We start from the raw sequence: 24,445 nt of genomic DNA, 5'->3' as shown, positions 1-24,445 counted from the left end.
ACTCAGTCCTCTTACAGGACAAACAACAGTTGGAACAACGATGAGTGGGAACAACTAGTTCAGATGAGTGATAAAACAGAAAAGTACAAAATCAATTTTGCCATCAAGTGTTAAGAAGTTCATGTCCTGAACCATATTAAGATATAGAATCTGTCAGTATCACATTCTTTAATTGGACCTTCTCCCAGCCACATAATTCCTACCTAGCCCAATTCTCAACTATTCACAATCTCAACTGGCTATGAATATGGACCGTGAGTACCTCTACAGAATACTAGGGGTAACAGTTATTCACAACAAAATCAACTGACAGCAATCAGGCTTCACAGAATTTCATTCACTGATTCCAACCTTTCCTCCCAAAACATGCTGCATCTGAAGAATCTAAAGCATCCACATCTTAGAATCAAATCATAAAGCTTCTCTGAAGCCTCAAGAGTTGAAGAGTTTTTAAAGATGTAGGAAATAGGAGAAGAGGTTGAAATCCAAAAAAAAAAAAAAAAGAGGAGGGGAGGAATTACATGTCCCGACTGGGATGCAGATGACTGCAAAATGGAATGCCCAAATCAAGTGATGTTTCAAGAACACTAATCACCCGGAACTTGAAAATATTTAATTAAACTGAAGTAAGCCTTGGCTCTTCCTTGGTACCAAGTTGTCAAGCTACACCACCAAGTCCTGTGAGCCACACTGACAGCAACCAAGTGCTTTTTTTTTTTTTTTTTTTTTGCTTTTTGGGTCCCACCTGGTGATGCACAGGGGTCAGTCCTGGCTCTGCACTCAGGAATTACCCTGACGGTGCTCAGGGGACCATATGGGATGCCGGGAATAGAACCCAGGTTGGCCGTGTGCAAGGCAAACAACCTACTCGCTGTGCTATCTCTCCAGCCCCACCAACCAAGTACTTTTAAGGACGCCCAAAAACAACAGAACTCAAAGTATCGAGTGTGTCAGCGTCGTGTTTTCCAGGCTCCTTTTTGACTTCCAGTTAAGAAGTACATTTAAATCAGGCCACTGGGCTGCAGGGACAGGATAGCTGAGCAGGGCATTTGTCCTGCACAAGGCTGACCCAGGTTTGATCCCAGGCACCCCATCTGGTCCCAAGCCTACCAGGAGTGATCCCTGAGTACAGACGCAGGAGCAAGCCTTGAGCACTGCTGGGTGGGGCCATCCCCAAGCCCCCAAGAAAAATTAAGGCCACTTACTAAAAGTTTACCTTATCTTATCCCCTGTTCTCATTCATAAAAGTATGTTTTTCTAGTAACACATTGAAGCATTTGATTTTTTTCTGATTAGAAATTTGCAAGAACTTGTAGACTCACAAATTGCCCCCCACCAAAAAGGGGGGAAAATTCATAAGTAGTCAATTTGCAAAAGAAAATAATGTACTTAATTTCCATCAACATTCATAATATAATAATGTGAAAGGGGGAGGATCATGATAAAATAAAAAACAAAAACCAGAACATCGTCATCAGAATTTTTTATAGAAACCACTCTAGGAAAATTGGGGGTTTGTCCGTTGTGTGACCCAAAAACCCAAAAAAAAGAAAAAAAGTTTCAGGGTTAGCAGAGAAACAGCAAATTATTTTTCTTAAAAATCCAGCTATGCGGCATGGCATCCGCCATATTATGGGACTTTTAAGCAGGTATGAACTTGGTGGCACAGGAAGGAGGAAAAAAAATGTGTTTTGAACTTGAAACAGCGGGGCACTTGGACAGTCTCGGGCTGGGGCCGATACTGGCTCGAGCTCCGCCGAGATTTGATCCGGGTGGCCATACTTTTGTATGGCCGCTTTGCTGCTGAACGACCAAGATCCAGAGGCCAGCTACACTAACTCTGGTCCCAGCAAGTGCTTGCAGCCATGTCTCTAGACTGTGAACTAAACCTCTGCCCCATGCTGCCCCAGGATAGGAAATGATGCAATTTCCAACATAAATCTCCCTGAACTTAATTACTAAAATATAGAAATCCTAAACTGTGCGGCCACAATAGACTTCATATTTCTTTATTCTCATCAATGGAAAACTAATTATCAAATGCTTCCTTATCAGCAGAGCCATATTTTTTGGGGGTAAACTCCAACAACAATAGTGAGTTTTGTGTTGAAATATGGAATGTAATCAAGGTAAAGAGAAAATGAAGTGAAATTTATCAGTTATGCAGGCGGGGGTGGGGGGTGGAGGGTGGGAGGTATACTGGGGTTTTTTGGTGGTGGAATATGGGCACTGGTGAAAGGACGGGTGTTTGAGCATTGTATAACTGAGACATAAGCCTGAGAACTTTGTAACTTTCCACATCGTGATTCAATAAAATAATTTTTTTTTTAAAAAATCCAGTTATGGGGCTGGAGCAATAGTACAGTGGGTAGGGCAGTTGTCTTGCATGCAGCTGACCCGGGTTCGATTCCCAGCATCCCATATGGACTAACAGGAGTAATCTTGTGCATCGCCACAAAAAGAAAAAAGAAAAAAAGAAAACCCAGCTATAGGGCTAGAGAGCCAACAGAGGGCCAGCCCCAGTTTGATCCCAGCACTGCTTGGCCCTGAAATAATCATGGGGTGGAACCTAAGAGCACTGCACCAGGAGTCCAGGAGCTGCCCAGAGCACGGCCGAGTATGGCCCAAACCACACTCCCCACCTTGCCTTAAAAAAAAAAAAAAAACAGGATGAACCAAGAGCCGCGGCACGAGAAGCAGAGCCTCCCGCCTACTGACTGTGATCCTGAGGTCTCCTAACCCATTTTGGCACCAGAGCGGATGCTTGAGCCATGCATTTTGACTGCGAACTGAACTACAATCTCGTGCAGCCCGGGAAGGGATTTTTTTCCCTCTCCACCCCATTTTTCTGAGCGAAAATGGCGGCAGCGGCAGCAGCCACGCGGTGAGAGCCACCCTCTAAGACCCCTACACCAGGAGGTAGGACTTTCTTTAGTGACGTAGCCTGTAGGTGATCCTGGGAGGGGAGGTGTTCCCGGCGCGCCTTCCGCCCAGAGATGAACCAAGAGCCGCGGCACGAGAAGCAGAGCCTCCCGCCTACTGACTGTGATCCTGAGGTCTCCTAACCCATTTTGGCACCAGAGCAGACTCTTGCAGCCATCCATTTTGACTGTGAACTGAGCTAAAATATTAGAAACCCAAAACCGCGCGGCCGCAATAGCGGCCGCGCGGACTCAAAGTCTTCACCTTTGCCAAGGAAGAGAAATTATTAGATGATGCCTATTCAGCAGGCCTGATTGTTGGGGAAAATTTCCAATCAACAATAGTGAGTTCTGTATGGAAATATGAAATGTACTCAATATATAGAGAGAATAATGGGAATATCATCAGCTACTTAGATGGGGGGAGAGGTGGGAGGGGGGTGTATTGGGGTTCTTGGTGGTGGAACGGGTGCACTGGTGAAGGGATGGTGGTTTAATCAGTATTTGACTGTGACTTAAACCTGAAAGCCTTGTATTTTTTTTGTTTTCACGGTGGTTCAATAAAATATTTCTTTAAATAAAAAAAAAAAAAAAAAAAAAAAACCATGGCAGATGAGACCCCTAGTGGCCGCACATGAATGCCTCCTCTGCTCCTGAACACCCATGATCCTGGAGGCCCACTAACTACTTTCAGCACCCAGCGGCTTCTTGCAGAAATGCCTCTAGACTTCGAACTAAGCTACAGCCCCATGCTGCCCGGGAAGGGAAAGGTTTTTCTCTCTCGGCCTTTGCTTTCGCCGGCAGCGTGGCGACCGCCACCTTTTGGAGCATGTTAGACAGAGGTACAAGCTTGCAACTTCTGGCAGAAATTTCTCTGGACTTAATTACTAAAATACCAGAAATCCAAAACCGCATGGCTGCAACATATGCTCTTCATTCTCGGCAATGGAAAAAATTATCAAGTGATGCCTTTTCGGCTGGTCTGATTGTTGGGGGGAAATTCCAAATAATAATAGTGTGTTTTCTGTTGAAATATTGAATGTAATCAAAGTAAAAAGTAAAGTGAAAATCATCAGCCACACAGGCCAGGGGTGGGGGTGGGGGTGGAGTGGGGTGGAATGGGAGGTATACTGGGATTCTTGGTGGTGGAACATGTGCAATGGTGGAGGGATGGGTGTTTGATTGTTGTGTGATTGTAACCCAAACATGAAAGCTTGTAACTTTCTCATGGTGATTCAATAAAACTTAAAAAAAAAAAAAAGAAGAGAGTAATGTCACTGATTTAGACCTGTCAAGTTCTATGCGTATCCTGGGTTAAAAAACAAAAAAACAAAAAAACAAAACAACAACAACAAAAAAAACACAAACGGCCATTTAGACAATGTAATCTCTGTTTTTACACATTTTGTAATTTGGCCATATGCAAGGCTACAAAGTAGCAGGTAAAAAACTGTTGCAATTCCTGTTGCCTACCTCCAAGTAATGGCAACCGAGACACTCATTACAAAGGGGGGGCTGGGGCAATGCAGGGAGAAAGTGAACCAACCCTAAGTTCAGGAACACAACTGTCCTATTTCTAAAAGTCATATTTCTCGTCATTCTAATATGAAACAAAAGTACTACTCTTCATTTAACTTCTTGGTATTATATTAAATCTCAATTTCAAAAGGTAAGAGACTAGAATAACCCTTTTTCAGCTTCTCCCTCCTGGAAACTGTCACTTTCTAGATTTAAAATGTCATACCCTATTTTAACACACTCCTCCAAACATGTTAAACTCTAAGGTGAAATATCTGTCTCATACTCCCAAAATAATGCAGAGGCGCCCACGTTTGTACTTTCTTGACCCCAGAGTTAGGCGACAGGTTTTTAAGTCATTTTCTATTTTTCCTAATAAAAGAACTTATCTTTTTCTCCCTTATGACCACTTCACAGCCCTCCATCTTCCGTCGTCTAAGTTCCTAAGGGGGCCTTCCTGATGAGAAGAGCAACGCCCGCCTCCACTCATCTTTGGGATCCGGGTAAAGACTGCACAGCAGCATTACTATCTACATTAGCAGATAATGTTAAGCTCCAGCTGGCTTAACATTAGTCAATTAATGACTTCTAGAATGATGAACGCCTCTTCCTGGCAGCCAAGTTCTTCCATCCCCTTATAATTAATGTTTTATTTCAATGAAGCAGCTAACTTCAACACTTGACCTCAAGCTTAGCCAAACTGGTTGGGAGGTGGGGGTGGCTTGCTGGCAGTTTACAATCTTCAACCCAAAGTAGGAGCAAATTCTCCACTTAAATCAAAAGCAACTTTCTGTTCCCAGGAAAAGTTCAGTGAAAAGGTGATGAACCAACTTTACCTTGGTTTTCACAGTCCTAGGGTTTCTCTCAATATGCTTTTTAGCACAAACTCACGGGGGCCCCATCCTGGCTTCACACTAGGCTTCACACTCTAGCCACGTTAGCAATTCATTTCCGTCGAAAGTCCTTCTTACAACTCATCCACTTCTGTAATGCCATGTGAGTTTAATGGGAAATGGGGAGGCAATACAACTACTCCGCTGCAGAGGGTGGGACAGAGAACAGAGGCGCGGTGGCCAATCACTGATGGCCCTGGAAACAAGTGAAGGGACGGGTTCTGATGTGATGCACACCTGCTATTTCTGCAGTAATCTGTGAACTGAAGAGCCAGCAGGAAGTTTGTATTTTATGCAATTGCTCAGTTAATATACTGCAAGTAACTGGACTATGAATTTTGAATATTTTTTTGTTTTGTCTTGGGCCACACCCAGTATTGCTCAGCGCTGACTCCTAGCTCTGCACTCAGGGCCTGGCAGGGCTTGGGGGACCTTATGTGTTGCTGGGGATGGAGCCTGGGCTGGCCATGTGCAAGGCCACTATACTATCACTGTGCTCCCTGGTATATGAATTATTACTGAGGAATTAATATTAAACTTCGATACATAAAATTTGGGCAGAGTGGAATTGTATGGGATAAACAACCCTAGGCTCAACAGAGAAGCCAAAGGAGACAGAAAAAAGAAAAAAGTGATCAGGAGGTAACTTGATAAAGACAAGAAAAGAGCAGAATGATAAAATGAGGAAAAGTTTCAGTTTGAGGAATTGAACCAAGCAAGGCTTGTCTACAGTCTGTCGCACTGTAGCACTGTCGTCCCCGTTGTTCATCAATTTGCTCGAGTGGGCATCAGTAACATCTCCATTGTGAGACTTGTTACTGTTTTTGGCATATTGAATACATCACGGGTAGCTTGCCAGGCTCTGCCGTGCGGGTAGGATACTCTCGGTAGCTTGCCGGGCTCTCCGAGAGGAATCGAACCCGGGTTGGCCACGTGCAAGGCAAATGCCCTACCCGCTATGTTATCGCTCAAATCCAAAATACTAGAATACAGATATTTATTAATAAAGTGACATGACCATACAATGGGATACTGTGTAACAGTGAAATTAATAAACTGCAGTGACAAGAAAGCAAGTATGATCTAAAGAACATCACAGAGAACAGAAATAGCAAATTTTAGGACTGTGGTACATGGACAAAATGCTGAAGAAACTGAGCAAAGGAACCCTGTGATGCCAGGAGTTCACTCAGAGGTACAGAGATGACGCCGTGTCTGGGGCACTGAGAAAGAGTGAGACACAAGACTTAAAGCGGAGCGAGGAGAGTGTCAGAGATGTGAGGCGGATGAGTAAATCTTGATGGGCCATTGTTTGGACTCTGTGTTAGCAAAACAAGAGGGAACTCCTGGAAATGATTTGACAGACTTGACTTTAGAGGTACAGCGACAGCGGGAATGAGAATAGGCTGAGGAAGTGCAGTGGAGAGGTGTAGGGGGGTTGCTGCCATGGTTCAGACCAGACATGTCTAGTCTACTGCTACAAATCTTTTTTTTTTTTTTGCTTTTTGGGTCACACCTGGCAATGCACAGGGGTTACTCCTGGCTCTGCACTCAGGAATTACTCCTGGCGGTGCTCAGGGGACCATATGGGATGTTGGGAATCGAACCCGGGTCGGCCGCGTGCAAGGCAAACGCCCTACCCGTTGTGCTATTGCTCCAGTCCCCCTACAAATCTTAAAGAATCAGAAAGATAGCCTTTCGGCCAGAACCGCCAGCACCCAGTAAATCGCCAAATGACCAACACAAAGGGAAAGCGGAGGGGGACTCGCTATATGTTCTCTAGACCTTTCAGAAATCATGGAGTAACCCTGTGCGTTGCCAGGTGTGACCCAAAAAGCAAAAAAAAAAAAAAAAAAAAAAAAGGAAATCATGGAGTTGTTCCTTTGGCCACAAACATGCATATATACAAGAAAGGTGATATCGTAGACATAAAGGGAATGGGCACAGTCCAAAAAGGAATGCCCCACTAATGTTATCATGGCAAGACTGGAAGAGTCTACAATGCTACCCAGCATGCTGTTGGCACTGTCATTAACAAACAAGTCAAGGGCAAGATTCTTGCCAAGAGAATTAATGTCCGCACTGAGCATATTAAGCACTCTAAAAGTCGAGACAGCTTCCTGAAACGGGTGAAGGAAAATGATCAAAAAAAGAAGGAAGCCAAAGGGAAAGGGACTTGGGTTCAACTGAAGCGCCAGCCTGCTCCACCCAGAGAAGCCCACTTTGTAAGGACCAACGAAAGGAACCTGAGCTGCTGGAGCCCATCCCCTGTGAATTCATGGCAGGAGAAGTGTTTGTTCAAAAATAAAGAGACTCCTGGACTATATATAAAAAGAAAAGAATCAGAAAGATAGTAAGAATAGCTTTCTATTTCTTGCCAAGACCCCTACCTCTCTCTGTCTTTTTTTGAGAAGAGGGAGGACTAGGACGACACCAGGGTGGGAAAACAAGTTTATGCCAAGTAAGTTATGCAACATGAAAGGTGGGGAATGGGTGTGTGTGTGTGTGTGTGTGTGTGTGTGTGTGTGTGTGTGTGAACAGAAGCATCTGTTCTTTGGTATGAGAAATTAAAAGAGAATAATAAAATCTCAGTATAGAATGGAGGAGGAGGGAGGTGCAGGTCAAGAAACACAGGTAACCTGATCACAACTTGCATTCCTTCTAGTGGCATGCCTACAGGAAACCCAAAGTCAGTCCTGGCATATCCCTTGTCTTTGCAAAAAGAAGCCAGGATCTGATTTGCAGCAGTTCATTTTCGTGACAGCAGAGGCACAAACTGATCAACTAAAGGCTAAAAATTCAAGGCCCAGGCTCAATCACCAGCTTGCCTGTGACTTTACTGGTGCCAGCCACCACTCTAGTGCTCTTCCCCCACAGGTTAAGAGCAAACCCAACGTGCGGGGACTCAAATCCCAGCCCTGCAGCATGACTCTGGGCAGTCTGTGCCCCTCGTCCCTACACTGTCTCCTTCCTGTACATGAGGCACCTCGAAGGGCTGTGGGCAGCAAGTGAGGGGACTGCTGAGCACTGAGCACCAAGCACAGACTGGCACAGACACCCCAGGGGCTCCTCAGTGTGTCCTCATCCAAAGGAAGGAATGAACACATCACCAAAGTCACTCTTCCTAACGGTAACATTTAGTTACTTATTATACTTTTCGTAGGGGGCCACACACACAAGGATGCTCACGCTTACTCCTGGCTCAGGGCTCAGGCTCACCCCTAGAAGGGCCTGGGGACCATACAACGTGCCAGGGATCAAATCTAGGTTGGCTGCATGCAAGGGAAACACCTGACCTGCTGCCCTATCTCTCCAGCCCCCAAATAATGAAACATTTAAAAGGGAAGAGATCCCTAAGCACTAGCAATGCAGCACACAGCCGCCTGCTCTGATTTTTACAGAACCAACTGTGTGAGAATACGACAATGAATGGATTCCATTCGTTAACCCCCTTAAGAGGCTCCTGTTTAGGAGGTTCACACTGAATACTGGGCACTAGGCTTGCTGAGCAGAAGCAAGGGTAAAAGACAGTCAGGACCTTAATTAAGAACCAAATCCCCAAACCACACCAGCACACCCAGTTTTGTGCCTTTATAATCAGTTGCAGAAACTTGTACCAGCACCACTGTAAGACACACAGCCGGAGACACCAAAGGCTGGCTCAGGCGGCCCGGCAAACTCTGCATTCTGTTCCGGATAATGGCACTGGCAGCAGAAGGCTTCTGATTTTTAAGTTGTAGAAAACCAACTACCACTACACCACAATTAAGCAAGTTAAGATGCAAATTATTATTGCATTGTGACTTTAAATGTGAAAAGAAAAATCTGTTCCCAAATCTCCTATGAGGACCATGAGAGCACTTTTAAACTATAAAACGTTTGTTTTGAGAAACATTGTGGACATCCCCCCTCCACCTCCCAAAAGAAAGGTTCAGTAATGTCACTGACACTGTGTTCTAAAATGAGACCTTTGGCCCTCTTAGATAAAATGACTCCCAAAATGGGGCCAGAGCGATACACGGCAGGTAAAGTGCTTGCCTTGCGTGCAGCCCACCTGGTTTGGTCTTCCCCTTATCATACCCCAAGCCCCACCAGAAGTGATCCCTGAAACCCACGGGGTGTGACCACAAACCAAAACAAAGAAAAATGACTCCAAAACAACACTACTTAGGTGACTACACAATGATCCAATAGAAACATTAACCATTCTCCCAGCTGTCGGATCTCTAGAAAGACTTGGCACATTGTTCACTTCAGAATTAGAATTTTCATATTCTAAAATAAAAAAATCAAAGGTTCCACCTTCATAGTCATTAGCTGTTCTCCCCAAAAACCTAACTGACAGCTTTAGTCTGTGGAGCTCTTCCTCTCAGTTTTGCCGATCTGAACAGCTGTCTATTTCTGGTAATACTGAAGCAAAAATGCCTCATCAAATCCCATAGCGCACTTGTCTACAACCTTCCACAGCTTTTTAAAGGCTGACAAGTGTGTTCTTCCTCTGGATTCTGAAGAGCCATGTTCTAGGGGAAGAAGCTAAAGTCCAGGGGAAATTAGTGGCATTTACTCCACGGGCATGCACTTGGTGGAATATGATTAGCAACTGAATCAGGTGCTGAAAATTTCAGAGAAAGGCAGAGCCAGAATTTAGCGCAGGGCCAGAGGGCCAGTAGGGCAAGAAAAGCACCTGCCTCATAGACCCGAGCTCAACCCATCCCCGCCACCACACAAGGTCCCTAGAAGCCTCGAGCAAACCCTGAGCACCACTGCCCGTGCCCCAAAACCACCTCCACCCCAATAGAGCTCACAGTGAAGTTAGTCAGAAGACGACACAGAGGATCATCTCTCTCACACGTGAGGTATCAACAGGGAGTAACAAATGGTCAAGGGGACATAACCTGAGCCTACCTTGGGGTGATGGGGGAAGACACTGAATGGAGGTGAAGGTTGGGGCTGAGGGACTCTGGGGGCGGCGCTGTCCTGAACATTGTATGCACGAACTTATATCAATAGCTCTGTAAATCACAGGGCCTACATTTAAAAAAAAAAACAAACAAACAACTGAATCACTGTGAGATACACAGTTCCAAAGTTGTTCACCATTGGGTTTCAGTCACACAATGTTCCACCACCTGTCCCTTCACCAGTACACATTTCCCGCTACCAATGTCCCCAGTTTCCCTCCTGCCCAACCCGCCCCCGCCTCGAAGTCTGCCTCTATGGCAAATCAGTATCTCTCTCTCCCTCCTTTCTCCCTCTCCTCTCTCCCTCTTCCCCCGCTGTCTCTCTCACTTATTTTCCTCATAGGTACAGTACCTGAATTTGTTAAATATATAAAAAATAAAAAGAATGTAGCTTACTGGTTGGAGCACATGCCATGAATTTACAAGGTCCTGGGCTGATTCCCAGCAACTACCTGCCCCTATACATACATTCTCATTCTCATTCCCATTCTCTTTCTCTTTCTTTCTGCCCTTTCTTTCCTTTCTTTTCTCTCTCTCTTCTCTCTCCTCGCAATTACCTGCCCCTATACATTCTCTCCCTCCCTCTCTCTCTCTCTCCCGCCCCCCCCCCAGAAGAATAAGAATAAAAACAAAAGTTCGTTGCAAAAATATTAAGGACGCTTTCATTTTGCTTTAGAGACTGAAAAGGATCAGCTGACATTTCTTTTCAAATGATAATTTCTTAGGTATGGGTTGAGTCATCATTGGAATAACTAACATTTTACTCATTTCAGAGATGTTGGGAATCTTTATCCTTATAAGCTATTTGGGAAATCACAAAACGTAAGAATTTAATTTTTATCATAGGAATTGACTTATAAAATAATAACACGCACTTGGCATTCTACATGAGGTTCCCAGGATGCCAATATCATATTGGCAGGAATGGTCAAAAAACTACACAGGGCATGTGCTCACCATGATGAACAGCATCACCTAACAGAGCACTTTCCTAGGGAATACTTCAATGTGCCATCACCTTATATACAGCTGGTTTCCTAACATACTAACAAGAGATTGTGGAACCCTAATAACAGATCAGCATTTTACAAGCACAAACTACTTCCTTTTAGTTCCCCCTCCTAACATTCTATCTTTAGTCCTTTAAACATTTAATCTCAGGCTTAGTTTTATTTCAAGCTTGATTCTTTTTAAAAACAATTCTGAATCTCTGTATTCATGGCTCGCCCACTCACTTCTAATAAAGTTCAAGTCTTAGGAGATGTATTCAGATAAGAAATGGCCACGTTTATTCTTCTGAGGAATACTTCTGTCTGTAACTTCATACACACTTTACAGCAACTAACATTTAAGACACCAGAGAATGATATTATCCGACCAAGTATTTTTTATGGTGGTTCCACGAGTCACACGTGGTGATGCAGGACAGTGCCAGGGAGAGCCTCTCATGCGCAAGGCACCTACTCCACGATGCTGTCTTCTCTCCTGTGTCCCTTCCACTGTTTACGTCTTGGCATGTCCAAAAGGTACTTTTTAATCACAAAGGTCTTTATCCTCCTGGAACTGGAGCGATAGCACAGCGGGTAGGGCGTTTGCCTTGCATGCGGCCGACCCGGGTTCGATTCCCAGCATCCCATATGGTCCCCTGAGCACCGCCAGGGATAATTCCTGAGTGCAGAGCCAGGAGTAACCCCTGTGCAGAGCCAGGTGTGAACCAAAAAGCAAAAAAAAAAAAAAAAAAAAAGAAAGAAAAAGAAAAAAGGTCTTTATCCTACATACTGAGTATCCACTAAGTCAGAAACGGGCTGGGCAGATTATACCATACTGTAAGTCGCTGACCTGGGTTCCAGTCCCAGCACCACCTGTGATCCTCCAGCACCTCCAGGAGTGATCTCTGAGCACAGAGCCAGAAATAAGCCCCAAATTACCACTGGGCGTGACCCCAAAACAAACCAAAAAATACGGTCCTAAGTTAAAAATGTGCAATTCATCTCTGCTGCCTTTAAAATTAAGATCCTGCCTTCCCAACCCACAACAGAAAACTAAAACTGAAATTCAGAAAACTCCTGACTCTTTTTCTCAGTGGTACATCTATCCAAACCTCCTTTCTTCTGTGGGTCTATAAGATCATTTTTAAATGCCTGACTCGGCAAGATTGCCACCTCCAAGGCAAAGCCACAAACAAGAAACCTGACGTCAGAAACTGCTAATCACTTGTCAGCCTCACTTCCAGTAGCTGTCAAAGCCCGATGATCACAGCCTTTGGCTCCCTCCATTCTCCTTCTCTCAAACTCTTCTCTGTGTAGAAAGAGCTTCATTATACACACCAGTTTCTGAAAGTCCTAGAAGAACCCAGAATGGCAAGCTCACCTCCCAGGCCTCGGGAGCCTGCATTTCTACCCCACCTAACCCTAAAACTTGGGAGAGTGAACAATTTGCCTGGTATCATTCATGCCTGCCCACTCAAAAACCCTTATTTAACTTTGTAAAAATTTTCTTCCGTAAGTAATTTCGGTAACTTTTCTCTTTCCCTTATAAAACTAGATATTTTATAAATATAAATACAAAACTAGATGTTTTCTATTTTCCTATGACATTCTACTTTGACTCAGCAAACAGAACTGCAAGTTATTCTCTTAAAGAGGAGAAGGAAGAAGAATAAGAGGAGGAGGAGGAGGAGGAGGAGGAGGAGAAGGAATAATAATAAGTTCCTGGATCTGAGTTGGAAGATGCTCTGAAGGGAAAAAAAAAAAACAAACATCTCCCAAGTCTATGAGACTGAAAGTCAGATCCTGGACTAAGGCATATCCACCACGAAAATATTCTTTGAAACACCTTTGTTTCATTGAAAGGCCAACAACTGACAAGTTTCCCCTAAAAAAGTGCTCTTTTTTTCAAACCAACCATTTTACACTTACTAAATGCCTACTGTTAATGAGCACTATACCAGGTATCAAGAAAATGTCTTTGTGGGGCTGGAGCAATAGCAGAGCGGGTAGGGCGTTTGCCTTGCACACGGCTGACCAGGGTTCAATTCCCAGCATCCCATATGGTCTCCTGAGCACCGCCAGGAGTAATTCCTGAGTGCAGAGCCAGGAGTAACCCCTGTGCATTGCTCAGTGTGACCCAAAAAGATGAGTAAGATGAGGAGAAAATCTGTCCACAAACTCGGCCAACAGGGACAGGACAACAAAAAAGGAAAACAGGGAGAGGGGGAAAGGAGAGAGAGAGGGGAGGGAGAGAGAGAAGGGAGGGAGGGAGAGAGAGAGAGAGAGAGAGAGGAGAGAGAGTGTGTGTGTGTGTGTGTGTAGGGAGCTACTCCCTGGCCACTTCCATCTGTCCCCATCTATTTCTAGTCACGTCATTATTTGCAATTGATAGTAACAGTCTCAAACTTCTCCTTTGGCTCTCCCATGGCCTGCGGCCATTTGGTCAGACTTGATTCAGCTGCAGCCTGGGATGCTGCCTCTCTTCCTCTTCCTCCTCCTCCTCCAGCCCCCTGCAGCCCCACGGTGCTTCCTTCCTTCCTACACAGGTGGTGCCACACCACTGGCAGGGTCATCTCTCTTGAGGACTGAATACACTGAAACATGGGGATGCTTAGAACAATACCAGACTTGGACTAAGCACTCAAGAGGAAGTAACAATAATCAAATAACCACACTGTACACTGTTCCGCCTGCCCACCCCCCACACAGATATGTAACATGGCAAAATGAGGCCCTTTTTCCTGGAGAGTAATTACCACTGTTACTAACAAGTGTATGGAATGAGTTCTGAGAGGCACCCTTTAACGTTAAAAATAACAGAATAAACATTTATAGAAATAACTGATAAATATGATGAGCTGTCAGTAAGAAAAGTCACAGAAAAAGCACAAAGCCAAAAAAAAAAAAACAACAAGCACCTAAAAGTTAGGATTTTCTTCATAACCCCTAGTCACCTCATTTCTAGTCACCTCATTATTTGCAATTAATAGTAACAGTCTAAACCCCTCTATAATAAAAGGGGTGGGGAGTTGAGGAGGCTCAAATATTCACCTGTCTCTGGCTGCGTAGGAAGAATGCCAGAGAAGCTTGAAGAAAAATCTGAGAACTCAGTGGATAAATGAGAATTACCTGGGATAACCTTGCCAGTATTATTTCCAAATCACTATGAAACTAAGAAGACTATTAATATAAACAATTTCTATATGGGATGTGAATTTTAATCATACCGATGGAAGGGGAGACTAAGGGTGAATGTCACATTGTTTGGGGGCCGGCCCAGTGATGCTCAGACAGTCCATGGTGCTGGGAACGGAGCCCAGGGAAGCACATTAATTCTTTTTCTTTCTTTCTTTCTTTTTTTGTTTTGCTTTTTGGGTCATACCCAGTAATGCACAGGGGTTAGTCCTGGCTCTGCACTCAGGAATTACCCCTGGCGGTACTCAGGGGACCATATGGGATAATGGGATTCCAACCTCGGTCGGACGAGTGCAAGGCAAACGCCCTACCCGCTGTGCTATCACTCCAGCCCCAAGCACATTAATTCTTGTACTACAGCCCCAACTCCTATTTTAGTCAAGTGGTCTTAAAGAGACTAGATTCAACTTAGATGGGTCATAAATAAATCTACTCAATGCAGAAAAATAATTTAAAGGCCATAATGAGAATGTAAACAAAATACATCTTAAATATATGTGCCTAGCTCAGATAACTTATACAGAAATTTTTAATTTATAACTTTCCAAAGGAATATATAGCCAACTGCTCACCCGGGCTGCCCTCAGAACTTTGCAGAATTTTCTAAGAGCTGACAAATTATAAAAAATTAAGTTACAATGAATTAAATGAGTGGAAAGTAAAAGGTAAATATGTTCAATGCATAAAATTCAATAAAGATCTTTCCAATTTTTTCTAAGATTAAAAACTATTTGAAATAATTGTTAAGATACCATGATTTGACATTCAAACAGCACCACTGCTTCTAAAAGAATTCGGTATTTTTTTTCTCCCCTCCAATCCAGTATTTTTTTTATGAACTTTTTTTCTTTTAAAGAAATTATCAGGTAATCCTCACATTAAAAAATTCTGGGCAACAATCAAAAGATTATGATATAGTGCTATATGTGGCATCTATGATGTTTTATATGCTAGATGGATAAGATGAGCTTTCACTCTTGTTTTGGTTTGGGGGCTACACTCAGCGGTGCTCAGGGCTTTGGGGACTATATAGTGGTATCAAACTCAGACCTCCTGCATACAAAGCATGTGCTCCAGCCCAGCGAGCTGTGTCTCTAGCCCCTTTTCTTTTACATTTTTAAAATACTACATAATAGTGCAAACAATTAAATACAAAGCCCAAAATATAGGCTATCTGGTTCTTCGGGAAAACTATGCTAGTCCTATTACTCTAGGATACTAGTTACCATAGATTAGTCATTTTTGGTTTTTGTTTGGGGGTCACCTGGCAGTGTGCAAGGGTCAGTACTAGCAGGGTTCAAAGGGACCATACAGAGAGCTGGGGATCAAACCCGGGCTGGCCGCATGCAAGGCAAGCACCCTACTCTCTGTACTAACACTCCAACACCAGATTAGTCACTTCTTATCAATAATGAATTCAGAGTAAATCATGCATTTACCATTCATACTAATTACTGACTAAATTGTTGAGGTTTTTTTTTAGAATACTAGCATAGAATTCAGCATATTATGAAAGTTCAAATATCAATCTCAGCATGAACAATGGGTCTTCAGTTATAACGCCAGCCTGAGGTGGTATTACAGACTAGATGCAGGAAAATTTCTTCTCTCCTGGGAGTTCAGATGGACTGGTAAGTGAAGCAAGCTTTATTTTCTCATATTGCACATTCCCCATATTTACTTAGCTAAAGAAACAAAATAATTCTCCCTTGATTTCTAAGAAGGCTATCCTAGATGATATACACATATCTCAAAATCTCTAACGTTTTATAATTACATTTTCTTTAAGAAAGTTCTCTTAAAGTTTTTAAAAGAAAACAAACTCAGTAACTCACTCCAGAGCAGGCCTCAGAACTCTGACTTTTAGAGCTTCCAATATTCGATTTAACTCCACAAATGGTTCCTTCTGACTTGGATCTACAGAAAGGCCAGATTCCTGGAAAACAACAAAACAACAGAGACAACTTTGTTAACAGTAATCAGAGAAACAGAATAACCTTAGGTAAAAGCATAACCTAAAGATAAAATACGGAGCGAGCCATTAAAAATCATTTCCTTTAAGGACTGATTTCTATGGCAGAGATGGGTGACTGGGCCCTAGTAGCAATTCTTCACCTCTTACCCACAGTAATAACCCCATCCCCCACCCCCAAATTAGCAGAGTAAACAACCATATGGGGAAAAGCTGGGTTTAACCCTGCAATAGAAAAATTCTGGTTCATGCAAGGTGCACTTTTTTCTTCCTGAAATGGACGTCAGGCTGCCCACCCAAACCACAAGGACAGAGGGCCTTAAAGCAACAGGTCCGCCAGGAGCTTGGACATCCACGGCCCAAAGGGGCAGAGCTACTGTGTACACTTAGGATGACCACTCTCAATTACGCTTCACTTCTGCTTAAGCCACAGGTACTTTGGGCCTTTAAAGATTACCTGTCCTCAAACTGGATTTTAAATGACACAATTTAGTTTAGGGAATGTACTGGGACAAAGAAAACTCCCAGGAAGTGCAAAGAAAAAGGCCTGAACTGTCACATTTGTCTCAACAGTTTCCAATTTTACAAGGCTTAGATTAGAGGTTTATTTTACACTGATTTTTAATTAATCATTAGAGCCTTCCTTTTTCCATGTGTAAACTAGAGAAGCACATGGCAGCCACAAATAAGACATACATTTGGGACTGAATCCCCGTTTAGCGGGACTCACTGAGAACCTCCCTGGCCCCGGGACAGTGACCTCTCCAGAATGTCGACCCATCACCTCCGCAACGGAGCAGGAACTTCCGCCTGCCAGGGTTGAGGCGAGGCAGAGAGGCACGGCTGGGCCTTCGGTAAACACGCAGCACAACGCACCTGCCACTATTAGACCTGTGTGTCCTGAGATCAGACTGTGCCGAGAGCCTTTGATTTTGTGTTTAATAGAAACAAAAGGCAAAATGCTGCCCACCCTAAACTAGCTTTATCTTAAAATTTACCTGAATAACCCTCCCTCCCTCTCACAAGAGGAAACCAAGACAGTAGCATCACTTCAGATATCTTGGGGTGGTGACCTGGAACAGAATTATTTCTGGGGCAGAAATAATAACCTGAGTAACAAGTTCCAGGACTATAATTTTCACCTGTACTAAACTAAAATTAAAAAAATTCCTACTAAAATTAGGTCACTGTGGTATAGACTGAAATATGAAAAAATCTATCTCGAGTTCACGGAAGACCTCCAAGAAGTCTGTTCCCTTGTTTCTGTTCCATCCTTCGGCTGTTGGCACATGGTTACCTGGCAGAGCTCCTCGGCCACGTCCAGCATTCCTTGGCGAAAGAAGTGTTCCACCATCACCTCATTGAGAAGCCTCTGGCTGTCTGCCTGCCAGCAGCCATCTATTCCCACACTGCTAATGTCAGAGTCAAAATTCTGGAAGAAAAAAAAAACAACAGAGAAAGGAAGGAAATGAGTAACATGAGTCAGCTACAAAGCTCACTTTGTACATGATGTTTTCACTCCTTAAGAGTGGCCTGTCTTACTGAAAGACCCCTGGTGCATACCCAATTCTAATTCTGTACATCCTATGACAACAACTAGTTTTTCCATGATCTTTTTCTAAGACTCGCCATGAACATTATTACTGAAAGAGAAAACAGGTACACTTTTTTTGTTTTTTTTTTTTTTTTTTTGCTTTTTGGGTCATACCCAGCGATGCTCAGTCAGGGGTTACTCCTGGCTCTGCACTCAGGAATTACTCCTGGCGGTACACAGGGGACCATATGGTATGCTGGGGATTGAACACAAGGTTAGCTGTGTGCAAGGCTCCAGCCCTCAGGTACACTTTTAAGAGAGGATTTTTGAAAAAAAAAATTATTAATGTAATGATTTCTGTGAAAACACTGACTGCCAAGTAATGATGTAGCAGTATGTTTAGCGGTGTACTGAAATACCTATAAAACACATTCAATTGCACATGGGGGGGAGGGAGAGAGAGAGACAGAGTGCGCCAGTCCGCCCACATGCCCAACACAAGATTAAATACATGGCACATCCCAACAACTGCAGAATCAAAGCAGGGGTCTGGAGATGGAAGAATGGCCAAGGTCATTAGGGTTGGCTTATAAAACTGAGTAAGATACTAAAGGAAGACCATGTGTTATGGACTGAAAAGCTGTGTATCCCCAAACTTCGTATACTGAAGTCCTACTTCCCAGTGAAACTGTAGTTGGACGATGTCTGGTGAAGAGATAAAGATAAAATGAAGTCCTGAGGATGTCCGTGATGTAATGGCATAGGTGAGCTCTTAGGAGGAGGAAACACCCGGGGAGGAGGGATGGATTAGCCAATGCCTTGATCTTGGACTTCCCAGTCTCCAGAACTGTGAGAAAATGGCAGCCCACAGACAGGACACACTACACGAAGGCATGGGGAGAAGATTCTGAGACAAGGTAAGAAGTCTTTTAGAAACTAACTCTGATGAAACCATTATTGCAAATCTTCTTCTCCCCAGAATATGGGAAAATAAATGTCTACCCAATCTGTATACTCTCACACTGCCGTACCACTAATGAATGCACAGCTGGTACTATTCTGATTCTAATTCTTCATAATTAAAAATACAGCTTAATTCTTTTACAAAATTATGACCCCACTGTTGCTTGAAAGATAAAAAAACAAAATAAAATGAAATATGGCCAGAGCACACAGTGGAGAGAGCGTTTGCCTCGCATGCAGCTGACTCATTCAATCCCCAGCCCCACATATGGACCCCTGAGCTTCTCCTCACCCCCGCCCAACCAAGTGACCCCAAGCACAGAGCCAGGAATAAGCCCAGAACACAGCCAAATGTGCCCCCCGATGAAAGCAAATTTAAAAAATAGAAAAATAATTCAAAAACTTGAGAATGCTTAAGAAAAACATAGAATTTATCACTAGAGATTGATAAAGAGCAAGTCTGCCATTAAATTTAAATGTAGTACAGTTGAGGTCAAGTTTACAATGGAGCTCACCCTCGGTCCACCACCTCCAAAGTGCCCACAAATGCCACTAGCCCCTATGAGCCCCCGCCAGTCTCCCACTTCCTCCCTTATCTAGGGCTCTGTACTCCAGTACCCAGAGTTTATATTAACAACTGATATTAGCTAGATCCTTGTTTTGTTTCCCTATATACCATAGAGGAGCAAAACGCCTTTTAAAATTAAAGTTTTTTAAAACTATATATGTCGAGGGTTCCTGTTCCAGGCAAGATCAAGCAAATCCCACCCTCTCTTCCAGTGACCAAGGCCATGACACTGGGATGGACACGGGGAGAAGCTCCTGTAGGTCACTGAAAGTGCAGGGAAGGGAGTAAGGAAATGAGAGGGCCACAGGACTGCCGATGTGTTTACTATCTGTCTCTTTCCCAGATCTCTCTCACCGGTAAAGGGTCATGTAGGACGCAGACAGAATTCCAGGAAAAGTTCCCTGGCTCTAACCTGAAGATCGGGAACAAATCTTCCTGCCATGCTAGAGAAATCCTGTTTTGTTTATTGTGGGTTTTTTTTTTTTTTTTTTTTTTTTTTTTTTAGCCTCAGCTTTCTCATCTGTAGCTCACAGCACTTTAGGTATATTAGTTTTCTTTCTACTGCAATTGAAAACTGCACAATTAGGATCTCACAGCACAATTTGGATCTCACAGCTGTGGAAGTTCAAGAGGCTCCACTGGGGCCCCTGGGAAGGGGGCGGGTTGAGTTTCCCTCCCTGCACCAAGCAGAGCCCCGGCAGCCAAAATTCTCCAGAACCCAGCCACAGCCATGCCAAAGCCATGCTCAAGGCCACTCTCCACACGCTCAGACAAGCTTCACCCATGAGGAAGCCAACAAAGGAACCCAGGTGTGCGGGACCCATGGCTGAGATCTCCAAGCCTGCTCTGATCAGGACTGGGCCTCCTCCACCCAGATCCCCAGTTTTCCAGTAGCTTGGCAGTCACACCCACAAACCACCCCCAGTGCCATGTAATCTCATCAACAGGCCAAGATCCAGAGACGACTATAAAATAAAACTCCCAGAAGAGAGCGATGCAGTATTTCCTGGACCTCTATACTCTAGCCCACTGATATAAAGGAGCACACGTATGTTTGGTTTCATCATACTTGCTTGTATTCTTGAATATATTGACTTAAATGGCCCTGGAATGAAATACAACAACCTTCACACACTGGGAAGGTGCTCGCTGGTTAGGTGGGTGTTTGAATATTATCTGTAATGAACTACTAAGAAGAGGAGGAGGAGGGAGAAAAAGAGAGGAAGAGGAGGGAGAGGAAGAGGGAGAGGAAGAAGGGGAGGAAGAAGGGGAGGAGGAGGAGGGGGAGGAAGAGGAGAAGGGGGAGGAGGGGGAGGGGAGAAGGGGGAGAGGAGGAAAAGACAGAGGAGGAGGAGGAGGAGCAGGAGCAGGAGCAGGAGCAGGAGGAAGAGGAGTTGTTGTTGTTGTTCAAGAGGTTCAGGAGGTTTCTTGCCTCCACATTCCCAAAATTCAGGACTCAGGGCTCTGGGTCTTCTCGAGAGGACCCCGTGGCCGGACCCAGCTGCAAGCCTGGGGTCTCTACTTCCTTTCTGCCTGTCGGGTGGGGGCTGGTTCTCAGCCTCTAGAGGCTTCCTACAGGTGAGTGTCACTGAATGACAGGGCCACGCTCTGACAAATCCACCACTGTTTTCGAAAAATATGTTATAGAGCACACTCACAAAAAACCCGGGCAGTGCACTCTCTAGTTTTAGAACTGTGGGGCAAAGTTCTAGAACTTGGACCCATATGGAATCATGGAACCAAATATGAAGGTGATTTAAAAAAAATTGGCAACAAGGAAAGGTTTCTAAATGCTCAACAGTCAGAAATTGAAATCAGAATCCCATGTAAAATGAGTCCAAGAGATCTCTGGCAGCATGGAGGGGAAGGTAGAGTCATGAATGGAAAAAGTTTTTGGCTTTTTTTGCGGGGTGGGCATTGATTCTATGACACTCCTGGCTGTGCCCAGGGAACCATATGCAGCGAATGGGGTCAGCCACATGCAAGGCAAGTACCTTGCCCACTGCACTCACTCTCAGGCCGAGGAGCAGCCTACCGCACACTGCACCTGCCAGGACCACCGTCATGCTGTAGTCTCCAGTCTGATACAAAGTTGCTAGGTGACACAGGACTCCCCTTTCAGTCAACTGCTTAGTAATTTTAAAGAGGTTACAAGATACTTGGAAAGTTCCTTCAAAGCAGTGTTGGAGTAAGAGTAAACAACCAGGGAACAGGAATGCTTTAGGACTCTGCCTACCAAAAAAGGCACCCAAAAGCCTGCAGGGGACTCTGCTCCCACCAGCATGGCAAGGGGTGGTCCCAAGAAGGAAGGAAAAAGCCTGCGACAGGAACTTTTCTCACTTGGCTCATGGACACAGTAAAATGAACATAAAAGCAGGACAAAGTCGGTTCCTGCTTTCTGGCAAGATGACCAAAGAGACAGCTACCAAGGCATGAGGAGGAACTCAGAAAAGTGATGCTTTCAAGCTATGAACTCACTTGCAGGTTGCACATGTACAAGTTTGGTCCTAAAAAGTCAAGTACCAGGCACTGAGAAAGGGGACACAGGACAGAGCTGGTGTCTAGATCCACAAAGAAAACTGCGAGTAAGGCTTCGGAATGCCTTTCAACGAAGCTGACACTGAAAACACAACTCTGAGAAGACTGGGAACTGGTCTCCAGCTGCCTTGGTAAACAAAAGCACCACTTCTCTCCAAAGAATGTAAACATGACCCTGAGCCTCGTAACAACCACGGCCTACGGTACAGTCCACGATCATATGGCATACAGAAGACGAGGAAAATCTAAGGTAATACAAGAAAAGATGTTCAAGAGACATTAATGCTGAGACATCACAGATGCTGATTGTCAGGAGTTTAGGGCTGTGATCAAAATCTGCTCAAGATGGAAATACAAACATTGTTGTAACAAAAGATGGGGGGGAGACGGAAAATAAAAAATAAGAAGAAACAGAAATCAAAATTAAAAACACAGTAGCAAAATGGCAGAATACATATGATTGCAAAAAGTCAGAGAAAAGAAATAGAAAGCATCTCTATCTGAATAACAAACAGAGGGGGAATAAAAGGATCAGGGCTTCAGGGATCTGGGAAAAAACAAACACCAAGTGCAGTGCCTCAAGGAACTGTGAAAGAACCATTCCTGTTACACTCAAGTCATTGGACTACCAGAACTTGTGCCACGGGAAAACATTTAGAGATTATTTCCCAATCTCCAAGATTGGGAGAGAGAAACCCACGAATTCAAGAAATTTAGTATAGACCCTAAAAGGATCAGTACCTCAGTGCTAAAGCTATGGCTTTTACACACATACTGAACAGACCACCCCCTGAACTGAAAAGGATATATACTGAAAGAAATCAAGAGGCACAGCTTTCAATCAAACGGCTGAAAACTTAAGAGCAAAAATTACTGAAAGCAACCACAGAAAAAAGACGATCTGCTCACAGGGGAATGAAAGTCCAAATGACTACAGATTTCTAAATAGAAACCATGGAGTTCTGCATGTTCCGCCCCCTACAAAAAAAGTGGTACAGCATTCTTTAAGGCTTGAAAGAAAAAAAAATTCTTTTGAGAATTTCTCTCTTACGGGACACCCCAAACTGAGGAAGTCAGGGAGATGCTCCACGCCAGAATCCCGCTCACAGCCTCAGTGTCTCCTCAGCCACTGGGTCCTCTTCCACGCCCTGCTGGGGATCTCAATCAGTGCCTCAGCGCCTGTTGAGGCACCAGTGTTTCAAGCGGTAACCCTTTAAACCACGAGCTGTTTTCTGCCACCCCTCCTCAAGAATCTCACATCATGTGAAAATCTCTGAATATGAAATAGATACTCTCAGATAAAGGCAAGATCAATTTGCTGCCAGAGGGCCCTCTCAGACCCATCAGTGTGTGTTAGCAGGTGGGCAGCTTGGAACTTTGAAAGTTAAGGAAACACAATGTACTCTGTGGTCTGAAAGCTCTCCATAGCCCATTTTACTCCCAGTCCCTCCTCATGCTTTCCACAGACATACCTTATAAATCCTTTGCAAATTTTGGGAGGCACATAAATTTTATTAGATCACAGACTCAAGTGAAAAATATACTCCCTTTAAATTACTGCCAATGCAGAATTCTCTCCAAATTAAACACATTTTACTAACAGAGCTTATTTGTCTTTTTTTTTTTGCCACCCCCCCTCATTCATCCCTCTTATTTATCCGATCCTTTTCCCCTTTTTGAGGGCTTGAGGGGCAGACCATATCCAGTAATGCTCAGAATTTACTTCTGGCTCTGCACTCGGGGATCAGTCCTGGAGGGTTCAGGGGACCATGCGGGGTGCTAGGGATGGAACCCTTGTTGGCCGCACGCAAGACAAGGGCCCTGCCCACTGTATTATCACTCAGATCTCCTAGGTATCCCATTCCTAGGAGTCATTAGCTTGAAACTAAAATTTACACACTTAAAATCTGAAGTGAAGAGAGCCTGGGCTGGAGTACAAGCCTTGCATGCAGGAGCCCCAAGGTGTGAAGTCAACCTGGCATCACTGGGTCTGGCCCCTAAACAAAAAAGATCTGAAATTACTCAGACTCCTCTCTCCAAAACCATCAAAACCCAAATAAACAGAAAACCCAGAATATAGTTACTTCAAGGCCTTAATTTTTCAGATGTCTTTTTTTTTTATTTGGGGGGGGCCACACTTGGTGGTGCTTAAGGAACACTCCTGGCTTGGTGCTCAGTGGACCATGCAATGCTTGGGATGGAACCTGCAAGCAAAACATGCACTTCAGTACGCTGTGCTGTCTCCCCAGCCCCAGCCTTGGTTTTCATTCATATCTTAATAGGCATCATTCAGGGCCTATACTTAACCGAAAGAAGGGAAATAATGCAAAATACTTCAAGCTAAAGCTATAGCTTTTATGTACATATGGAAAAGACTGTCCCTTGAACTGAAA

At 44.1% G+C, this 24,445-nt stretch overlaps 1 protein-coding gene across 2 annotated transcripts in view; it reads right to left on the bottom strand.

Moving 5' to 3' along the window:
• The window catches only part of RMND5A (required for meiotic nuclear division 5 homolog A), a 72,391-nt gene that overhangs the window by 13,767 nt on the left and 34,179 nt on the right, over positions 1 to 24,445 (bottom strand). For both annotated transcript variants that reach the window (XM_055120862.1, XM_055120863.1), the window contains exons 3-4: positions 17,747 to 17,881; positions 16,313 to 16,413 (exon numbers count right to left, since the gene is read on the bottom strand). In XM_055120862.1, coding sequence (XP_054976837.1) covers positions 16,313 to 16,413; positions 17,747 to 17,881 — 236 coding nt within the window. The remainder of the gene's footprint in view (positions 1 to 16,312; positions 16,414 to 17,746; positions 17,882 to 24,445) is intronic.

Source organism: Sorex araneus, chromosome X (genome assembly GCF_027595985.1).
Source record: "Sorex araneus isolate mSorAra2 chromosome X, mSorAra2.pri, whole genome shotgun sequence".
Classification (NCBI taxonomy): Eukaryota; Metazoa; Chordata; class Mammalia; order Eulipotyphla; family Soricidae; genus Sorex; species Sorex araneus.
Note: the sequence above shows the minus strand (reverse complement) of the source record. Positions and strands in the feature narration are given on the sequence as shown.